This window comes from Cherax quadricarinatus, chromosome 90, assembly GCF_038502225.1.
Source record: "Cherax quadricarinatus isolate ZL_2023a chromosome 90, ASM3850222v1, whole genome shotgun sequence".
Classification (NCBI taxonomy): Eukaryota; Metazoa; Arthropoda; class Malacostraca; order Decapoda; family Parastacidae; genus Cherax; species Cherax quadricarinatus.
The window spans coordinates 512,501-533,373 of NC_091381.1; the positions used below are offsets into that span (position 1 = coordinate 512,501).

The 20,873-nt window shown below is 39.1% G+C and overlaps 1 protein-coding gene across 21 annotated transcripts in view; it reads left to right on the top strand.

Moving 5' to 3' along the window:
* Positions 1–20,873, top strand: part of Cda5 (Chitin deacetylase-like 5) — a 339,947-nt gene that overhangs the window by 302,254 nt on the left and 16,820 nt on the right. For 5 of the 21 annotated variants that reach the window (XM_070104251.1, XM_070104253.1, XM_070104255.1 and 2 more), the window contains exons 8-16: positions 1–1,270; positions 2,747–2,892; positions 3,655–3,736; positions 5,124–5,345; positions 7,566–7,757; positions 8,388–8,981; positions 10,331–10,426; positions 11,316–11,399; positions 19,470–19,576. The exon at positions 1–1,270 is cut by the window's left edge and continues 284 nt beyond it. In XM_070104251.1, the coding sequence (XP_069960352.1) occupies positions 1–1,270; positions 2,747–2,892; positions 3,655–3,736; positions 5,124–5,345; positions 7,566–7,757; positions 8,388–8,981; positions 10,331–10,426; positions 11,316–11,399; positions 19,470–19,576 (2,793 nt within the window). The remainder of the gene's footprint in view (positions 1,271–2,746; positions 2,893–3,654; positions 3,737–5,123; positions 5,346–7,565; positions 7,758–8,387; positions 8,982–10,330; positions 10,427–11,315; positions 11,400–19,469; positions 19,577–20,873) is intronic. The other 16 variants (XM_070104256.1, XM_070104257.1, XM_070104254.1 and 13 more) reach the window with 15 other exon arrangements.

Below are 20,873 nucleotides of genomic sequence, written 5' to 3' on the forward strand. Positions count from 1 at the left end.
CTTTCAGACCTGACCAAGGGTTTACTCGCAGGCAGTTGGCCCCACAAACCAGCTTTTTCCAACAGGGATTTTTTCCTAGATTTCCCACCAACCGGTTTGGTCAACAGTTCCGTTCACCACCGAGAAAATCATCCCCTGCCAGTGCCTTTGGGAATTTCCAGAGTTTTAATCCCTTTAGCGCTGTTTTCGACACGCAGCCTTTCTCATCACCTGCTCGTGAACAGCCGCGAGAGCCTTCCTTCCAACAACGAATCAGACCCCACAATCAGCGACCGAGACCCCAAATTGGCCCATTCTTTCATAGACCCCTTAGAACTCCCTTGGATCACATGCCGACACATTTCCAACCAGAGTTATTGCCGCTTAAATCCTTGTCAGATTCTTTCCCGGAGAGTTATGTGGAGAACGTTTTTATACCAGGGCCAGACTCCGAGCCTTTCATACCTGAAGAAGCAGTAGTTCGGGTTCCTTCTGAAGATTCATTCGATAGCTCTTCTCATCTACCACAATTTCCCTCAGAGAATGTAGAATCCCCTAAGTCAACAGAAGAGCCATATTTTGAGCCACAAATTGAGCCTCTCTTTTCCACATCATCTCTTCAGTTTCCACCACCTCCCCCTTTCTCTCGAAAGCCTCAGGTTATTCCTCCCGACGTCGCGACAAAAGACTTCGTACGAACAACTTTAGGTGTCACATACACATCCAATGCACCACGACCTTTCCCCACGTCACCAGTTCCCAGAACTGTGTCTACAAAACCCCCTGTCATATCGCGAAGGCCCAGTGTCACCTCTCCAAAGCCCCATGTAACCTCACCAAAACCTCATTTGACCTCTCGAAAACCTATTGTCAGCTCGTCAAGACCTCATTTCCGTCGCACACCGGTATCTTCTACCCCTTCGTCACCGGTTTCTAGACCCACCCTATCAGACACACGTCCTGTGTCGAATTCCATCGAAATTACAGATGAACAACCCACAAGGATCCGTCGTCCCAATGCTCCTGTTAGACCATCCACCACTGCAAGGCCTCTGAGGCATCACTCGTCAACATTCCCTCCATTTTCTAAAGTCAGAAATACAGCATATGCTAACCAAAGCCCGAAAGTCTCTAATAAGTTTAACTCTGTAGCACTCCCTCCTCAAGTGCCCGGGACAGTACATCACCCCGAGCTCTCTAAACTGCCTGTGAGTAACCCCAAGACCTCAGACTCAGCCCAGTCCTTCCCAAGTCTTCACCCCAACACCCAGGACAGCCGGCAGCCACTCAGGTATCCCGCAGCACTGCTCACAATCGCCTCTCATGGACACCGTTTAGATCTGCCCATACTATAAAAAACTCACCTTCACTGTTGCAATACACATCTTAAGCTTCGTGTGTTAAAGTAGTTGACGAAATGAATCTATATTCGCTTTATTGTATTTATAAATGTGATTTCTCTTTATTATACTTTTATTCATCTATATTCCCTTAACTGAACTTTAAAAATAAATATTTTCTTTATAAGACATTTCTTCAGAATACTGTCTCTCTCATGTACACAGGTCGAGGGCAGAACTAAACGGTGATACAAATAAACGCAACAAAACTCTTTATCGACTGACTGACTTTATTCATTTATACATTTAAATTCGATAGTAAAATCTTTTTAAACATGTACTGTGATAAAATGAGGTTGGATGGACTAAAGATGACTTGAGCAGTGTTGTTATACAAGGCATGACAGGTGGAGAAATACAATCATCACTTATCAACCTGTTACTTATTCATCACCAGCCTTTACTGACTCACTGAGTAGCCAGAGACGTCGAGTAGACCACTAGAACCAGAGTATAGCCAGAGATGGTCCACTACAACTAAAGAGCTAGAGTGTAGCTAGAGATGTCAGAGTAGACCGCTGCCGAACTTGTACTAAATTTTTGTAGTCACGTCCCTCCAATCATAAGCTAAATTTTTTTAGCATATTTATGCTAAATTAGTTCAGTGTATTGAACAACAAGACTACAATGTCTTAGGAGTTAAAAGTAACAGAATTAATTAACTCGTCAAATTTTATGATCTTGGCATTTCAACACTGCCTACTGTTTCAACAGTATACATCAAAATTGTAAAGTGTACATTCAAGATTTTACGTTATGCACTGAAAACTGTACGTTGTACAATCAGCGGTGTACACTGTGAATTCAGTGTCATAATTTTCAGGCGAAATTGCATGCCAGATTAGAATTTTATTAGAGTCCAAAAAACTCCAGAGAAATAGATGAGTCAGGATGTAAGCATAAATGACCACACGTCAGTGATTCCTGCTCAAGGTGATTACAGTATAACAAAAGGAATAGGATGTTATAATCAGAAGTCAGAGACAAGTGAAATTAGTGTCAACACCTAAGTCATTATCTGATTAAATCAGCTTTTTCGGATTTTCAAGGAATTGAATGGTTGAAGGACAGCAGGAATTGTCATTAAGCATGAAAGAAAGACACTTGATGCTAAGGGGCCAGGGTCTTATTGGTGTCGTGGGTACGGGAGTAAATTCTTGGGTAGCTTTGGGTTCCATTTCAAGATTTGCTTAGTCTGGGCCAGTGAGCCTGCCGCAATGTTCCTGCACTCTTATAGAATCGGTAATGGCTTCATGGTACTCTACCCAGAGTGAAAATTCGTCTATAATAAAGGCTTAGTTGCACCAAGTGTCTTTCAGCCTGTGGAATAGTTATACAAGTCAGTGCTAAAACGAGCATGCTTACAGGCCAACCACCGTGAGGTCACTGACGGCTCTTAGGCCTACCCAGCCAGCCTCCCCACACTCACCTCCTCTGGTCAACGACAACAACTACACCGATCTCAACTTCACTGATAACGACTTCTTGTATTACTACGATGACCTCCTATACGGTAAGTCATTTCTTGTGCTGCTAGTGTGCAGTTCACCTCTGGTGATTCACTTCTAGTGTTATGGCGCAGTTCGTCTGTAGAATGTTACTTCTCTACTGATATTGCGTAGATCCCTTTCAGTAAGTTACTCTAATACTATTCACAGTTCCTCTATGGCCAGTTTTTCCTCTGTTACCGCTGTACAGTCTCCTTATATTAAGGTATTTCTATCCTTATTCTTGCGCACTACCTCTACGGTGAATGACCTCCTGGGTGCTACTGCGCACTACCTCTACGGTGAATGACCTCCTAGGTGCTACTGCGCACTACCTCTACGGTAAACTACTTTTTCAGTAAATGTAATGCTTTACATTCTTCATTTTCATCTAGTAAATTATAGTTATGTTGTTACTAATTAAACTACATACAATTTGCGATAGATTCCCATTGGTGTCTACCTTTGTCACTCGTGTAACTGTTGTCTGTGTGTGTCTGTCTACCTGTCTGTCTACCTGTCAATGTATGTATGTCTATTATTATTTTTTTATTAACACATCGGCCAATTCCCACCAATGCAGGGTGGCCCGAAAAAGATGAACTTTCATCATTCACTCCATCACTGTCTTGTCTATTAATGTAGTCTAAATTAATTTTAATGGGTTGAACTGGTAAGCATATCAGAGTCAACAGGTGAGTGTCAAAAAGATTCACTGGGTTATATTACTAGGATTCATGTCAGGATTTCTTTTCCGGACAAGTAAAATATTTCGTCTCCCCCTGCAGACTACTACGACCCTAATACCCAAACAGCACCCACTACCCAGCAGCCCGTCCACCGACCTGCAGCAACTCACTCACCTATAAGGTAACACTGGTCCTCCGGGTCTTCTCTAAATCCAGCACTAATAATTAATACAATTTCCTTCTCATTGCAGAATGCGAACAAATTAATATAATCATGTCTTCTCCCTCAAATGTTATGACATTTTTCAAGCATTTTCATGACTGTCTTAAACAACATAAAATGCGGTTAGGTGGTAGTTATGTATGCAAAGGCAATTAGCAAAAAAGCAAACATATGCCAGTGAATACAAGTTAAGTCCCAGTCAGACCGAGCAAGACGCGTGGAGGGACTAATGTTAACAAATGAAAATAAATAGTATTCAGTATGAAGAGCAGAAATGGTTGTCTGATATCAGCTTAGCAAAGTTCCCGACATCTGAAAGTTATCTGAAACGAGTTTATTTACGTTCTCGACGTCTGAAGGTTCACTGATACCATCTTCACGAAGCTCCCAGTATAAGAAGGTTCTCTGATAACACCTTACGAAGTTCTTCGCTGGTGATTACCTAAATACGTACAATACGGGTTCGGCGCCAGGTTAAGAGATAATAACCAACGCATTAGTTATTGTTATCCGTTTCTCTTTCCCATCTGACCTTCACTATTTCCACTTGGCTTCCCCTACGCCTTTGAGATTGGGCTGCAGGTGCTGTAGCAGGTGTGTTGAGATCCAGTAGCAGTCGACGAGGAGAAAGTGTCCCTTAAAAAAAGAGACTACGCTTTCCATCACCCTTTGGACATTATGGAGCATTGTTTCATAGTTCTCTTTTCAAAGAAAGTTCAGCGACTAGTGAAAACTAGTAAATAGTTATATGCTATGTGCACCTTTCGTTCTGTGTAATGATTCCTCTTGTTGTGGATGTCAGCATTGTTTTTCAATGTTTCCTAGTGCAGCATATTTATTGATATACATTGGGGCTCTTGCGCTCTTTTCTACTACTGTGTCGGTCACCAAGATTTTTCCTGATTTTTTTTTTCAATGAAACTTAATCCTCGGATGAGTGGTCTCAAAATCACGGGTAAACGAGTGTGGTTTTCTAATATATTTTCCCACAATTTGGCTTCCACTCTAGCTCCTACTTTTTAATTACTTATTAGACTTTAAGAGCAAAAATTCCTTTGATATCTGCACTGCTACCTGCCACAACCTGCTCCGTCTTCACAACCTGCTCGGTTTTCACTACCTGCCAGGCACAACAACCTCTTAGTGTTATAAGATGCTTTCCTTACACCCAGTTACTTTGTCTTAAAGCTTGACCTTATAATAATTATCTTATTGTTGTAGTTTTTTGTTAAGCCAAACTGCTTGTAATGTATTTGCACTTAAATAGACTTCGTTTCTACCTGCACTGAGCTTCAGAAGATCTAAAAGTTGTCTCTTGATTTCCGACACGGGCACTTTAACTTAGGGAGGAAGTAGTTGCTACCAGGGGAGTGGAGTTCGTGACTCGACCTCCACCACCTCCACCAACCACGACCACCTCCACCACCACAACCACCACCACCACCTCTACCACTAGCACAACGACTACTACCCCCCGTCCCCGCACTACTACTACTACTACTACCACCACCACTACCACCACTCCCGCTCCCAAGAATGCCCCAAAACTGAGGCCCATTCCTGTCAGGTATGCGCTGGTTACGAAGATAAATAAAAAAAGCTGTAATTTATGGCTTAGTAGTGGCCAGTAACTGATTTAGCTGCACGGACCTTCCCAAGGAAATGTCCATTTTTTTTAAATTGCATTCTTTAAATTAACTTGCAAAATAACTACAATAACCAGCGCAATATTTTCATAGATATTTAGCATTTCCTTCAAGCTGAGAGATCTCTCCTCCGGCTGCCTTTAATCAGTGGACCATTCCCGGGTCTTGCACTGCTACTTCTTCTAGAAACCCGCCTTTAGAACGCTCGGTTCTTAGTCTAGAATCCTTTGCTTGTGGAAATTTACTGAGATTCCGTCAATGGTTTCTCTCTGTAATATAATGTCAATAGTTGCTTTTGCTCTGTGGGCCTTCTGTCTATTGTTCTCTGTGGTCCATATCTGTAATATTCTCTTTGGTCTTCTTCCACAATGTTCTCTGTGGCTCTCTTCTCTAATAAATCGCTTCCTGAAATTCGCGATTGATTTTTATTTTCTAAATATCTTTTTCCAAATGGGAAATAGTTATCATTGCATAAATTGGCATTTATCCATCCTGCTTCCCACTATCCCTCCATTCTTTTCTTCTTCCCTCCTTCATTCTTCTGCTTCCTACCTCCTCCACCTTCCTCCTATTTTCTTCCTCTATCCCCCCTTCTTTCCCTTCCTTTCGATGCTTCTTCCACCTCCCTTCATCCCTCCTAACTTCCTCTTCCCTTTTCTATTCCAACCACTTTCCACTTTCCCTCCTTTTCTCGTCTCTTCCTTATCCACTGGCCCACTCCATCATTATCATTGTCTTCCTCCATCTTTCCCTCTCCTTATAATCGCTCTGCATCTGTCTCCAGCAACTAGTATACTCTGTAAATAAAAGTTCCTCTTCTATAATACTGATAAATTATATCTCATTATGTATATATACTGTATATAATACTGCCAGTATAATTAACTCTATATGTAAGGTTAAAAATCACTATGTATATATATATAAAAGCTTATTTCTTGGGTTAGACATACAAGCATGTTAACATATATAGTTGCCATGGCAACCATTACTCGGTGTTCACTTAATATAAGCTTCATGGGGAAGCGCTAATCCCCCATGGGTCATGCAGCGCCTGGAGAATGGGAGATGATCAAGCGTGAACCAAGGAAAAGGGGGATAGCTTCAGTTTCTTGGATCAAGAGCCTTTCACTATGTGTCAAACTTCATGATGGGTTGGTGTTCACAGTACTGGCTTCTGGCACATCATGAACTACAGAAACTACTAAATTATCAATCAGGGTCGTCTTCCATTGTATTTTGTTTTTTATAGATCTGCTATGAGTGGATTGGATAGTTATATATATATATATATATATATTATATATATATATATATATATATATATATATATATATATATAAATGCATGAAAGTATTTACGTTTACTAAGACAAAGCTATTAGCTATGATCTTTTTCATTGCCTTTTACCGCTTTGAAAGATGACACTTCCTCTCCATTTTCTCTCAGGGAAACTCACTCCATCGCTCTATGAATGGCCTCTCCCTCCTCTGCCTCCATAAGATTAATAACGTCATCTCCCAAATTCTCAAAGAGAGGCCACACCCTCCCTCTATCCCCTTAAAATTAAGAGCTCTCTTTCCTCCCTCTCAGAATAGTTCCTACCCCTCATAAATATGGCTACTCCATCTCTAAATATCTACTTCCTCCCCTTATTCCCTTAACTATTAGTTCCTCGTCCATCCCCATAATAATGGCTACTCCCTCCCTTATATGCTTAAGAATGTTCCCTCCCTCCCCATCACCATGTGAATCATCTCCCTTCCAAATATGTAGTTCAGCCTTAGATAAAGCCAAGATAGAGCAAAAGGTTTTGGTAACATCTTGTTAGTCACCTTACAGAGTGGTAAATAATTTAGGCGAAAAGAAATAGCTTTAACATTAGCATTGAGATTAAATTTACTCTTAATAAACAGGAAATGCATGTGAAGCACCTGGTTCTTATCGGGTACGAAGATGGCATTGTAACCAAATGCTAATATTGCAGCAAGTGACTTGTACTAGTTCTATCAGAGCAAAGTAGACATTCCACACCCTGGACTGAAGAAGTGACTCTTACCAACCAATCACGAAGTAGCAATCGGAGAAATATAACTTATTTATGGGGCGAATCGACAGTGAATCTTTCAACCTTTTTTTAGAATGCGTGTGGAGCCTTCCTCCAAGACATTCGTCAGAGGAGGAGATTCTTCCAGAGGAGAAGCTTCCTCCTTCCGTTCCTCCTCTTCTTCCTCTCCCTCTTCCTCTCTTCGGGCAGCCAGCACCTCCTCTAGGACCTCCGCGGCCTTTGAGCACCAAGAACCTGCCCCTTCATCACCCTTCTCAAACTCCAGGTTCTGTTTTCACTGCTCGGCGTCAACTCACTGTCTTGGATGTGAATTTCATCTTCACCTCTCAGTCTCAGGTGTTACCTCACTCATTCACCAACTGAATGTCGAATAAAATCCATCTACTGATTCATATTATAATAGACTTGGGTTTAATCAGACTCATAATAAGGGTTTTCAAAGTCTAATAATTCTTTCGTGTTGTGACTCCCACAATTTACATCCAAGAGTGTGTTGGTTTCTTTTTAAAATATAGCACTGTGAAAAGTTAATGAAAGTGTGAGAGTTGTTTGACCTGCCAAACGTTGCCATTAAGGACCGTATTACGGTAGTTATTTTCTTCTCACGGCGCTCCGCTCTTCTGATAACTAATGCACGACAACAAGCATGTAAATCACTAAATACAAAAATTCTAATCTTCCTGCCATTACTACTGTTTTTTTTTAAGCACGTTCATATACGATAATAAATTAAGATCAACTGAACTTAGCATGCGAACTGCACGCTTTTGTTTTATATATGAATATAAGTAATTGAATAGGGTATGAAAACTAAAACAATCTCAGACTAAGCCATTTATGCAAGCCAGATGGAGTGTGTAGGCGGTAGAGTCCTGATGGTGTATTGTTCTTACAGGGACGGTATAACCAAGGCCTTCGAAATTTCCGACTTTGACTTTGATTCTACACGCCCCGTCTCGTCCTTTTCCTTCTCCGGAATTCCCGATCCTCAGCCACCCACCCTCAGTCCTACCAAAGTCACTCCTACCTACCAACCACAACCTAACAGACAACATAAACAATCCCATAATGCCCGTGTTGAGTCTGACTCGAGGTCAGCCTCTCACTCTCCCTCCTCACTTTCCTTCTCATCCTCTCCTTCGCAGTCCTCTGTTTTTTCACACTCCCAGCCCTCTGATGTGCCCCAGAGCGCCCCACCACCTCACTTTGCGAGAATCCCAGCAATTGGGAATGCTAAGACGGTCCACAGTCAGGAACAGGGAAGCTCGTTCTCTCAGTCAGCGTCCCAGGCACTGAGAGCCCTGTCCAATATTCCCACCGCCTTCCCAGAGACTCTTTCCGACACCCCAGATGACACTCCCATACAAGAATCATTCTCATCCTCTTCCTCTTCCCGAATCCCCAGCACTAGACCAACCCTAAAATCCCTATCCTCTCAGTCCTCTTCCACCAATTCTGGTTCCTCTAGGTCATCCAAGAATCCTTCGAGGTATGTTATGAGTTGACTAACTCCCTGATGCGCTTGGACTACATAGTCCAAACATCAGAGATTCTACAGCATGGTATTTTTTGCAAGTTTCTAATGCATGGCGAAAAATTCTCGGCGTTGTCAAGCGGCAATGGGTTAATGCTTTTACGAACAAGCTGCGGTGACAGAAACAGCATCACCTGCATTATGTATTGCTATTTCAAGCTAATAAAGCTGATTATTAATTTTTATATAAATTTCTCAGTAATTTATTTTATAAACGAGATCTTCTTGTTCAATTTCCTGTCCTTATTTTCTTTTTTCAATCTTTCTCTCTCTATATATACCATCTTAGTTGTTTCTACTTCTGTTGCAAGACTTTTGTTTCTTCGAGACATTTATCCTCATGTCATTCACCTTTTCATTCGTCATCACAAATACACATACCGAAGACAACCTCTCATGACTGTGACTGTCTTGCATCCCTTAATTTTATATTCATCATTCATTTCAGAGACAAAATGGACTTGGTTCTTAAGCTGCTAAGTCGACCTTCACACAACATGCATTCCCACCTCTTGTTTATTTTAATGATTGACAAAACGCAGATCTGACGAAGCTTGAAAATTATTTGCTACGAAAAATATTGCTTTCTAAGGCTGATATAATCATATTTTATTGTTTTTTTTTTCTAGTAAGATGCATGCTATACAGTTTATATATAATAGGAATTTGTTTAAGAAATATTGAATAGAAACGTAAATCTAATGTGGGAATGCCCTCGAACAATTTTCATTGTTTTATCCAAAATTCAATATTTTTTGAACAAAACAATCCATAATTGAGAATAAGTAAAGGAGAAATCAAAGGTGAATGGCAGATTTTTTTACGTAGCGACACATAACTGCTGTTGCTACTGTACTGTACGACAATAAGCATGACTTGGCCAGACCACTGGAAACACACACTTTCCTTCCATCAAGTCTTTCACGGTTTTGGGAATACACAGAACCAGCAACTATCCACCGGCACCTGAAGGCAGATGGTGCGTGAGTGAATCTTTAATACTCTGATATTGTATGAACAATTTAACATTGTTTGAAATCAGATTTTCCAATATTTTATTAATTTATCTTTTACACTAACATGTTTTTCATTTCTTATTTTTAAGAGTTTTTTACATAAAACGTAATTTGAGCGTTGATAATGAATAACTGGCTTACTGAATATATAAAATATAAATGCAGATTATCTAACACATTTATGTATGTGCCAAAAATCTTTGTGAACTAACATATTTCATATAGAATATTAAGTAAAGTACTGTATCTCACTGGTGTCATTATTTCTGACGATTATGATACTCTAAGCAGGAGCAACACGAGACAGCCTAACTCAAACCGAAGTCCTCCCAGAGAATCTTCCACCCCCTCTCTTGCTGCCGTCGACTCATCTGTGCCAAAGAGGTCTGTTATAACCATCTTGTAATATAAATTTACGGTATTTTATATATATATACATATATATATATATATATATATATATATATATATATATATATATATATATATATATATATATATATATATATATATATATATAACAATATGTGGGCTTCAGTTATGCAGATATACTGCATCATCAATAAGTCTGATGAATAGTTATGTCATCTTTAAAGTTTACCATACAGTGTTGCGTTGTTCATCATGATTGTCAAGAGAACCAAAATACTGTCTCAGAGTGAGGCTTATGTCCTTTGTGTTTCACTAATTCCCAGTCAATGTTTGCCTGTTAATTAAGTGTGGCAGTTCTTAAACTGTATGTCAGATTAAATGTATCTTAAATACTCCACAGCTGTAACTAACATTGCATGTTGTTTATTGTCGCTGCTCCTCATAAAAATGTATAATTAGGGCATTTGCTTTGATTTAAAGAAATTAACTGTATTTTCGTCATGAATAAACCTATTTGTTCAAGAATATATATATATATATATATATATATATATATATATATTTTCTGTTGAGGTGACTGGCGCTTTCAGAAACTCTTAAGTTTCCCCAAATAATTTTGTAAACAACCCTTGTGCTTTGCCCATTTGTAAATTGAAAGAATAACGCATCAACCTTTTTTCTTTCAGCAATCTGATATTCCTTTTCAGCTGAATTTATCTTTCCCTCCTCCAGTGCTGTATAAATTATGTAAATTGCTTTCCTCAGTTTGATTCTTTGACGCTATAAAAATTATAAGCCAACTATTTCATTTTCCGCTCCCTCTCTGCCACTACCAATCTAACTTCCCCAAAACTGTTTTGTTGTCTTCTTCTTCTGAGTATCCCATGGCGTTTGGTTGCAGGAGTAGCCGCATCACCTTGAAGCCTGTGTCAGTGCTCGCTCCGTCAGCACCCTCGCGAGATATCTGGAGATTCCCCCCGAGGAGGTAAAAACATGACTAATACCATCACCTCATGAACGAGAACGAGTCGTTCCTATGCTCCCCTACACTTTTTTTTACATAGTTATCGCACCTACTTTCCCTTACAAATGTCTTGCTTTTATGACAGAGCTCTCAATCTTGGCTTATGAAGGAACGATAGTTTTACAACACAAACCGAACGTATTTTTACTAATGCAATATCTCTTCGTAAATATCTTAATATCAAGGAATTAATGTATTTAATACTAAATATACTAGGCTAACATAATAGAAGTTGGGTAAGAATAAGGTAATTACATCACGACAGTTATACGAAAGTAGGTCAGGTTGCTAAATTTTGGTGCACAATGAAAATATATATACCTATCAATGCATAAAATTTTCGAGAACCCTTACTGCAGTTCGACTTGTTTGAACGACTCTGGCTATAAAGCAAGACATACACATCACATTCTGAGAGGCGTGAGTTACATCTTAATGCTTGACAAGTGATACAAGGACACGTCAGTTTAACTCAATGAAATTATCACACAAGTAATGATCTCCAGATTGTTACTAGTCACACGCCATCACGTCTGCGACGGGAAAAGAAATATGTTAGGCTACGAATCTTGGTGTATTCTGATACACAATTACTGAGGGTTGTGTCCACGCTTCATACACCATAACTGGGTTCTTATTAATACTTCACACCGTCTGTAGAGCACCCGTAGTACTACATTCACTGAGGACCCCAACTGACTTACTGCAGAAAGCGTTGTAGATTGTAATCCCTGCATGTTTTGATGTGTTAATAGCATGGGAAGGTAGTCATTCACACACCAATAATAAAAAAAAACCACAAGTTTTATTCAAAATTCTTAAAACATATTTTCCACTATGTCTAGTGAATAATTACTAATTAATGCCATATGTAATGCTAAACCTATGATGGTCAATCAGCACAAGAAGTGAAGGTTCGATCCTCCATTAATAGCTCTCGTTGTTAGTTCAGTCAATCAGCATTATCCAGGAACCAGGAAAAAAAATCGTGTCCCTTGTATAGCTGTGAACAGGTTTTGAATTATAAATCTCCAATGATAAACGCAAATAATGTTCAAGTACTTGGTAGCAGCGAACATTTTTCAAGGGTCATCTTGCGTGACGCTCCAAGTCTTTATGCATGCAGAGAGTAGCCTAGTAATGTAATTTATAGTTACTGAGATATTGGTGATCAGTAGTCACTGACCAGTGATGCATATTGATATATCAGTAATAGTTACTGAGTTCTCAGTAACAGATGACAACCTTAGCTGTCAGTGTCAGATAGTTCCTACCAGTGATATATTTTTACTGAGCTATAACTGATAGAGTTATCACCAAGAGAGGTAATGAGTTATCAGTGATAGTTACCGAGATAGCAATGACAGTACTGTACTGTCAGTGATTGTTACTGAGCTGTAAGTATAGACTGTTCCTGAGATATAAGCAGTAAATAGAAACTGAGCTGTCATTGCTAGTTACTGACCTAATAGTGACAGTTACTGAACTATGAATGATAGATAGTTATTGAACTATGATAGGTAATGACGAATAAATGATACAAAGTTACTGAACTTCCAGTGACAGATAATTAATTACCTATTATCAGTGCCACTTACTGAGCTCTCAAGGATACATGCTGAGGTATCAGTGATTCATAGATACTAAAATATCAGTGATACAAAGTGACTGAGCTGTCAGTTATACGTAGTTACCGAACTATCAGTGATATGTTAGGTAAGACACATATGCAACAGTTGGGTATCTTTATTTCGAAACGTTTCGCCTACACAGTAGGCTTCTTCAGTCGAGTACAGAAAAGTTGATAGAAGCAGAAGATACTTGAAGACGATGTAATCAGTCCATCACCCTTAAAGTTTTGAGGTGGTCAGTCCCTCAGTCTGGAGAAGAGCATTGTTCCGTTGTCTGAAACAATATGAAGTTGAAGTGACAGGATGGAGCCTTTATATAGTGCCAGGAGGTGAGACGTAGGTTGCTTTGGGAGAGCAGGTCCCTCTCAAACCCAGCCGTTCTCACTAGTAGAGGTCGAAGTTGATGGTCTGTACCAAGATACCCTTGTGTTGTAGTGTCTGACAGAATGAACATTAAAATGGTATAAAATACCGACAGATTGTTAGGTAAGACACATATGCAACAGTTAGGTATCTTTATTTCGAAACGTTTCGCCTACACAGTAGGCTTCTTCAGTCGAGTACAGAAGCCTACTGTGTAGGCGAAACGTTTCGAAATAAAGATACCCAACTGTTGCATATGTGTCTTACCTAACAATCTGTCGGTATTTTATACCATTTTAATGTTTTATCAGTGATATATAGGTTCTGAAGTGTTAATGATACATAGTTACTGAACTGTCAGTGATACAGAGCTATCAGTTATTTAGTCACCGAGCTGTCAGTGATTCATGGTTACTTTTGTTGTGAGTGACAGCTACTGAATTGTTAGCGCGAGTATTACTGAGCTATTAGTAACATAGTTATTAAACTATGAATTACATCTACAAACCGGACGACCAAAACATTAATAATTTTCTTCAGATAAATCTGAAACAATTCAAACTAGCACTGCAGACGTAATTAATTTTGGAAGACGAGTATACATCACCTCTCGCTTGATGATGTTGCTTATAAGCAGAAATCGCTATGTATATCATTGTCAATTTACCGAAGTATTTCGTTAAAATGTATCTAACATCCTTCCATGCGCAGTGAACTTTCGGAATTCTTCCCAGGACATGGCAACGACCTTACATGAGTAGGAATATTGCGCATGTGGACAGGTTGGCACTCCTCTTAGGCTCATGGCTACCAGGGAAGGGGTAAGGAGGGGTTTGTGCATGCCAGCTCGATAATAGGTGCATGGTAACACAGTGGTGGGTGCATGGCAACACTGTAAGTCCGACGGATTTTCTATAACAAACATCAGTTGTTGAGAACATACTCGTACGACACCCTCGACGTAATATTTACATAGTTCCTGGGTTGTTCAGGTGGAAGCCTCGACCACGGACTTTCCCACTGTTAGGTAGTTCAGGTGGAAGCCTTATCCACTAGCTATCCTCATTGTTGGGTTGTTCAGGTGGAAACCTCAACTACGTGCTCTCTCTCACTGCTTTCTGGTATAATATTATGGCGAAGGACAACACTTATACTAATGGTACAAAACACACTGCGCAGAGCAAACTTTTATTTGCAGAAGAGTTTTCGCTTTTAAAGTTTTATAAAGTCTTTTAAAGATACATCAACTGTATAGAAAAGTTTGCTCTGTACGTAGTGTCTTTTTCTTATCCATTTTTTCTTACTGGGAAAGATGACTAGCGTGACTTTATGAAGCCCGTCTTATTGGCTTGTAACACTAGTATTTTGTTATGACTTGAGCTTCTAACCCAGCAGTGTTATGAGCATCTAACCCAGCAGTGTCATGAGCTTCTAACCCGGTAGTGTTATGAGCATCTAACCCAGCAGTGTCATGAGCATCTAACCCAGCAGTGTCATGAGCTTCTAACCCAGCAGTGTCATGAGCTTCTAACCCAGCAGTGTCATGAGCTTCTAACCCAGCAGTGTCATGAGCTTCTAACCCGGTAGTGTTATGTTATATGGGCTCGCAGTCCAGCTGTACATATCGACACGTTTGTTATAACTAATACTTTGTGTATGAACATATGTGAGGTTACCAGGTATGTACATGTTGTCTGATAAGTCTCTCCTTTAACACTAAACTCTGTGTTTTGCTCTTCTCTCTTAACATCTTAAAATTACATTTTCATGTGTGGTGAAACCTTGGCCATCTTAATTACTATTGATAAAATTAATCATCACTGTGGTACATAGGAATTTGGGATCTTTTAGAGATACACACAAAAAAAAAATCTATGAAGACTATGAGGGTGAAAACTAAACCAGATTTAGTCAATTGCTCAACATAAACCAACTTACATCTTCAACATGTCTCTTCAATAAAGCAACGTGACTACAAAGGTGTACTGCCGACAATAATAGAGAAACGATCATTGAGTAATTGCAGGCTTTTGTTTTGAAAACCTTTACTTATGTGAATATAAAAAGCTGTCACAATAATAACTAGCTCTGCACCTGTATTTTCTCTGTATGATAACACTTTCTATTACAATAACACGTAAGGTTATAGAAAATCACTATTAACAAAAACTGGGACTTAGTATCAAAATACCAATACTTGTCAAGGAATTAGGGAGGAAGGAGGTCGTTGGTGAAGGGTCCTTGATCCAAATAATTGGCATTACTCTTCCTTTCGTCAGTACAAGCCTTACTCCCTTCGATTTCCCAGGCACTTTGACCGTTGCGAATTTAGCACTTTTCCATGATTATTATTACTGGACCACAACACATGACTTCTTCAGGAGACCCACGTCATGAGACCTGTCACAGTGATACCCGGAACTAATCTTTGTTAGGAGTGATTTTCTACAACATATTTGTCTACATGGTACTGTGGACCACACAATAAGGACTGCTGTCCACTTTAAACAGACGATGGCTCATTTCTTGGTTCAGTACTTACCATAGGCAAGTAGTTCGCTGCTTTGAGCAATGACTACGAATGCTTAGTCGTGTTGTGAGGAGAAAGAGGTCAAGCTGACTTCCACTATAATAGGTGATCAGAGCGTCAGACCAGAAGAGAAGATCGGAATGGCTGACCAAAACAACATATTAGAACCGTTGACCAGGACAGCTAACCAAAGCCTGAATAGCTAACCAGAACTGCTCACCAAAACAGTTAACTAGTGCCAAGACAGCTCACTAGACTTGCTGATCAATATGATAAATGCTGTTATCAACAAGAATATCAAACGACTGCTGTTGCCAGCATCGGTGACATGATGACTACTGTTGTAAGCACCATTGACGCGTAGATTGTTGTTGTCAGCGACAGTGTCAAAATGACTGTTGTTGTAACAGTGACACGATAAATGCTATTGCCAGCACCTAATAATTTGAATTTATTTTCTTGCTCTAAAAATAAAGCAATATGCTCCCTACTTTACTAGCTGCTGCTGTTGCAACTGTATCTAGCGTAAGATGTAATGTTGTGTACATACCTGTCACTGTAGAGACATGTACTGATGTGTAAATAATTGACTTTTATTTATAAAAAATACCATTAATAGCACTTATTACAGGTTAATCGTTATGTCAAAATATTTCATCACTTAAATCCAAGACGGCTCTCTTGTGTTTCTTTCAGTCTTTATTTCTTATTTTCTTTGTCTATCTGCTCTCTCTCTCTCTCTCTCTCTCTCTCTCTCTCTCTCTCCCCTTGATGAAACAGGGTAATAAAACCCAGAAAGCATGACAAATCCGTACATAGTGGACACCCAACAAGCTGACAACGACGGCACCAACAAGCAGCCACTGACAATTAGCTGCAACAGTTTCAGATTTCAGGTTCAGTAGAATTACAGTCCTATGAATACAGCTACAAACCTGCAGATACAACTGCAGTATCCCAATTACAAATCCAATAATTCAATAGTACTTTGTCTAAATGAATGATACAATTGGAGAACTGACAGTAAAGCATAAGAAACACTGGTCCCATCAAGGGAAGTTCCTTGATGCTGGTGACAGACTTGTGAGCCGAAGAACTGCTGGAGATGTCCTCAACTTCCTTGGATTGAACTTGATTGTCACTCTGCTTCCTCTTTAATATAATAATAATTATTATAGTAGTAATATAATAATAGATACATTGATGCACTACGTAGTAGCTAGTTACAGTTTCAGGGGCAATTTGAGTCATAAGTACAGGTTCCATTAATGTCACGGATACAGCCACAGTTAGTGGTACACGTGCAGCTACAGTAACAGGTATAGTTACAGTCAGTGGTACACGTGCAGCTACAGTAACAGGTACAGTTACAGTCAGTGGTACACGTGCAGCTACAGTAACAGGTACAGTTACAGTCACATGTGCAATTAAAGTGACCAACACCAACAAGGTAGTGAATGATTGACTTCACTAAATAAGGATCTAATTTTAGTAACCCTTGGCTACTATTATACAAGTCATGGCTGTTATGTTTTAAAATAGAAGACTCAGTTATGTCTGTGTGGTTGAACTATTAGGGGTAATTACACGCGCTTCACACCAGTCTGGCAAATGGGTACATTCACAAACATTGGTTGAAAAATAACATTCAACTCCTGGCGTGTTTAGCTTGGTTTAATTTAATATTTTTATTAGGCACCACATACCCATCTTGTACATACTGAGTCCAGGGACTGGGCTGAATGCTGGTGTTGTCACATTCTGAACTTCAACAGTTTTCCGGTTTGTCCAACATTTGAAAGGTCACAGCTATGGCCAGAATGTTTTTTTTTCTTTTGCTGATAGTAACACATCACTGAAATCCTTTGGATAACATACATTTATGACAATATAAGAAATCTTACCAATTTCTTCATCCAGACACTCTGAGCTACAAATACGCAAAAACTCTCAGAAATATTGTGAGAAAACTACGCGTCCTGACTCTTGACTTATGGTTGGAATAATAGTGAATATATATTGAAACATTAGTAGACTTCCTGTTTACTTGGTACACTAAAATACCCTAAAAAGAACGCTCGTTATCCCTCTCTCACCCAACTGTGAGCTTAATGGAGGGGAGGGGGTGCAAAAACTAAGTCTAGGTGGAGAGAAAGCAAGTTTCCCATTGTCATAACATGCATCACCCCCACCAACAGGGGTGAGGAGGATGGACACGGAGAGTGGAGCTGACTACTCCCACAGTGAATCAATGGCCGTGCCCACAGTATCCCTTATCCACTGAATCTTTTTCACTGACGGGGCGCTGGATGCTATGTGAAAGGTCTAGAGTTAGTCCCTATCATCACATTGTGGCTGATTCTGCTTATGCTTGTTTGTTTGTATGTATGTATGTATGTATATAAGAGAGAGAGGGAGGGACAGAAATACTCAACTGATCCAGTCAGCCAACAAAATGATAAGAGGAAGTCCAATAAATAACGGAAATAAAAACTCAGCTAGCAACTGATAGCTAGGCAATCACACACAAGCATGTAGAAATAACATGCAGACTAGTCTTTTGCTTCTTCATACCCATGACTGGTTATTACGCCCTTGTATCCGCATCCAAGGAAAACTCCAACACTTGTCTCTTTACAAGCTGCTTCCAACTTTCACCGTAGATATATTGATATCTAATATACGTTCTTTTATATGTATTAATATTGATGATAATAATACAAACAATTATACTACTACTACTAATAATAATAATACTGCTATTAATAAAAATAATAATAATGATAATATTTTATCCTGCTTCGTATTCTTCTAATTCAAATGTATGGAAACATTTTATGTTTCAACATTCTTACAAAAACTCACATTTCAAAGACAAACATTCGGCAGCTCCCTGCTTAATGGAAACCAAGTACTTTTTAGACTCATTTTATGATTAGACCTAATAGATGAAAATTCCCATATGCTTTGAAGGTCCATCGTATATATATATATATATATATATATATATATATATATATATATATATATATGAATGCATGTGGGATTTCAATAGGAGGTAAGTTAGTTTTATCCGAGTACGAGATAGGTAGTTCTAATTCCACGGAACAAGATCCCGTCACCAGCATCAAGTCCTCTGAAGGAACATTCATTCAATGTTTTCTCTTTCTTGTAACTTTTATTAACAGCTTTATTTCGAGTTACAATTCGTTTTATTTACATATTTCAATGTTGTGTTAAAGTTTTCTGAATTTAATATCCTTATATGTTGCAATCTCGACAGTTTTACGTCAGTTTCATTCCACTCTTTTTAAATATGTTATTTCTCTAATCTGTTTACTACTGTCTACATCCTCAGCCGATTTCCATTTTCTTTCCACTTCCTAAGCTGCTTTTTACCTAATTTCCACTTTCTCCGCTCTCATTCGTCTTTCTTTTAGTTCCACTATGTCTCTCGTCCTATCTTCCTCCAGTGAACGTTCTATTTTCCTGCCTCTCCCACGCCAGGCCTGCCCCTCAGGGTCCTACTCCTCCTGTTGACACCAAGGCTACTAAGTGTGATCCTAAACTTTGCCGCCTTCCTGACTGCTATTGTGGAGGCAGAGACATCCCAGGTGAGTCCTGTGTGTGTGTGTGTGTGTGTGTGTGTGTGTGTGTGTGTGTGTGTGTGTGTGTGTGTGTGTGTGTGTATGTTTGCACCTGGGCATATCAAAATTATGTAATAAAAATATTAATCTAATCAGCTAAATGAGAATTTCATACTAGTAGTTGCTTCTGTAATTATATAATTTATATTCTATGTTCTACATATGTTCCATGATTACTGATATGTTACATTGTGAATAATGTTACTAGTAATTAACATCAAAAGCCTACTTGAGCAGCGTTTAAATTAATCACCTATTCGTTCATTTTCAGAAAATTATATTGTAAGAAAACGTATATTTATGTTAGAGGGAAGCATGTGGCTATTAGTATGCATGATATGTAGGTTTATACTCGTACTCTCTTATACCTCTGTTGGGGTAATATTTATGTAGCAAGTCGAGGCTAGTATTAGTGAGTAGCATTGTGACAGGGGCCTCGCCAGTGATCTTGACGTTCGGGATTGTGACGTTCGGGATTGTGACGTTCGGGATTGTGGCATAAACAACGATAAGAAACAATCACAGCTTCATTCAACAAGAAAAGAAGTTAGACTCAGAAATGCCTTGTATTATTTATATATATTATTCCTTCTCTAAATCGACATGTACACTGTTTTCAAATGTCTAAGTATCTTAACATAAGTTATAAAGTTATATTAATAATAAACAGTGCACACGAACTGTCACAAAGAATTTTTCTCACAGTGAGACACATGCCAGTCACGGCCTTAGAGAGTCTAGTTGCATAGAGCGATTGCCTGATAAAGTAATCGACACTTCCTCCCCGCCGCCATTCCCCACAATTTTTCCCCCAAATAATTCTCAATGTTGCAGCATACCTAACGGTCATCGAAGGGTTTAGTGTTGTAAATTACATCTAGATAGTTCTAGTTTCTATGCTTACAACTGGCAAAGATAACTCCAGGACTGTGGCTGGTGTTGTGAGCGCCTAAATAGTACATACTGAGTTCTCGGCGTACTCATCAAGATAAATGTTGAATATAGAGTGATTTTGATACGGTGGTGATCTTGAACCCAAATATATCTTGAAGCTTTATTGATCTTGAAAATTGAGTGATCATGAAACTGAAGTGATCTTGAAGCCTGTGTACCTAAAATGGATGACATAGAATAAAAGAAAAAAAAAACTACATTTTTTTGCAAGTCAAAACAAATATCAATACAGAAAAACCTACTGGTAACTCTAGGCTCATATAATTTCCTCTACCACTTGTAATAAACAGTCGTTCTAGTGTCTTTTACA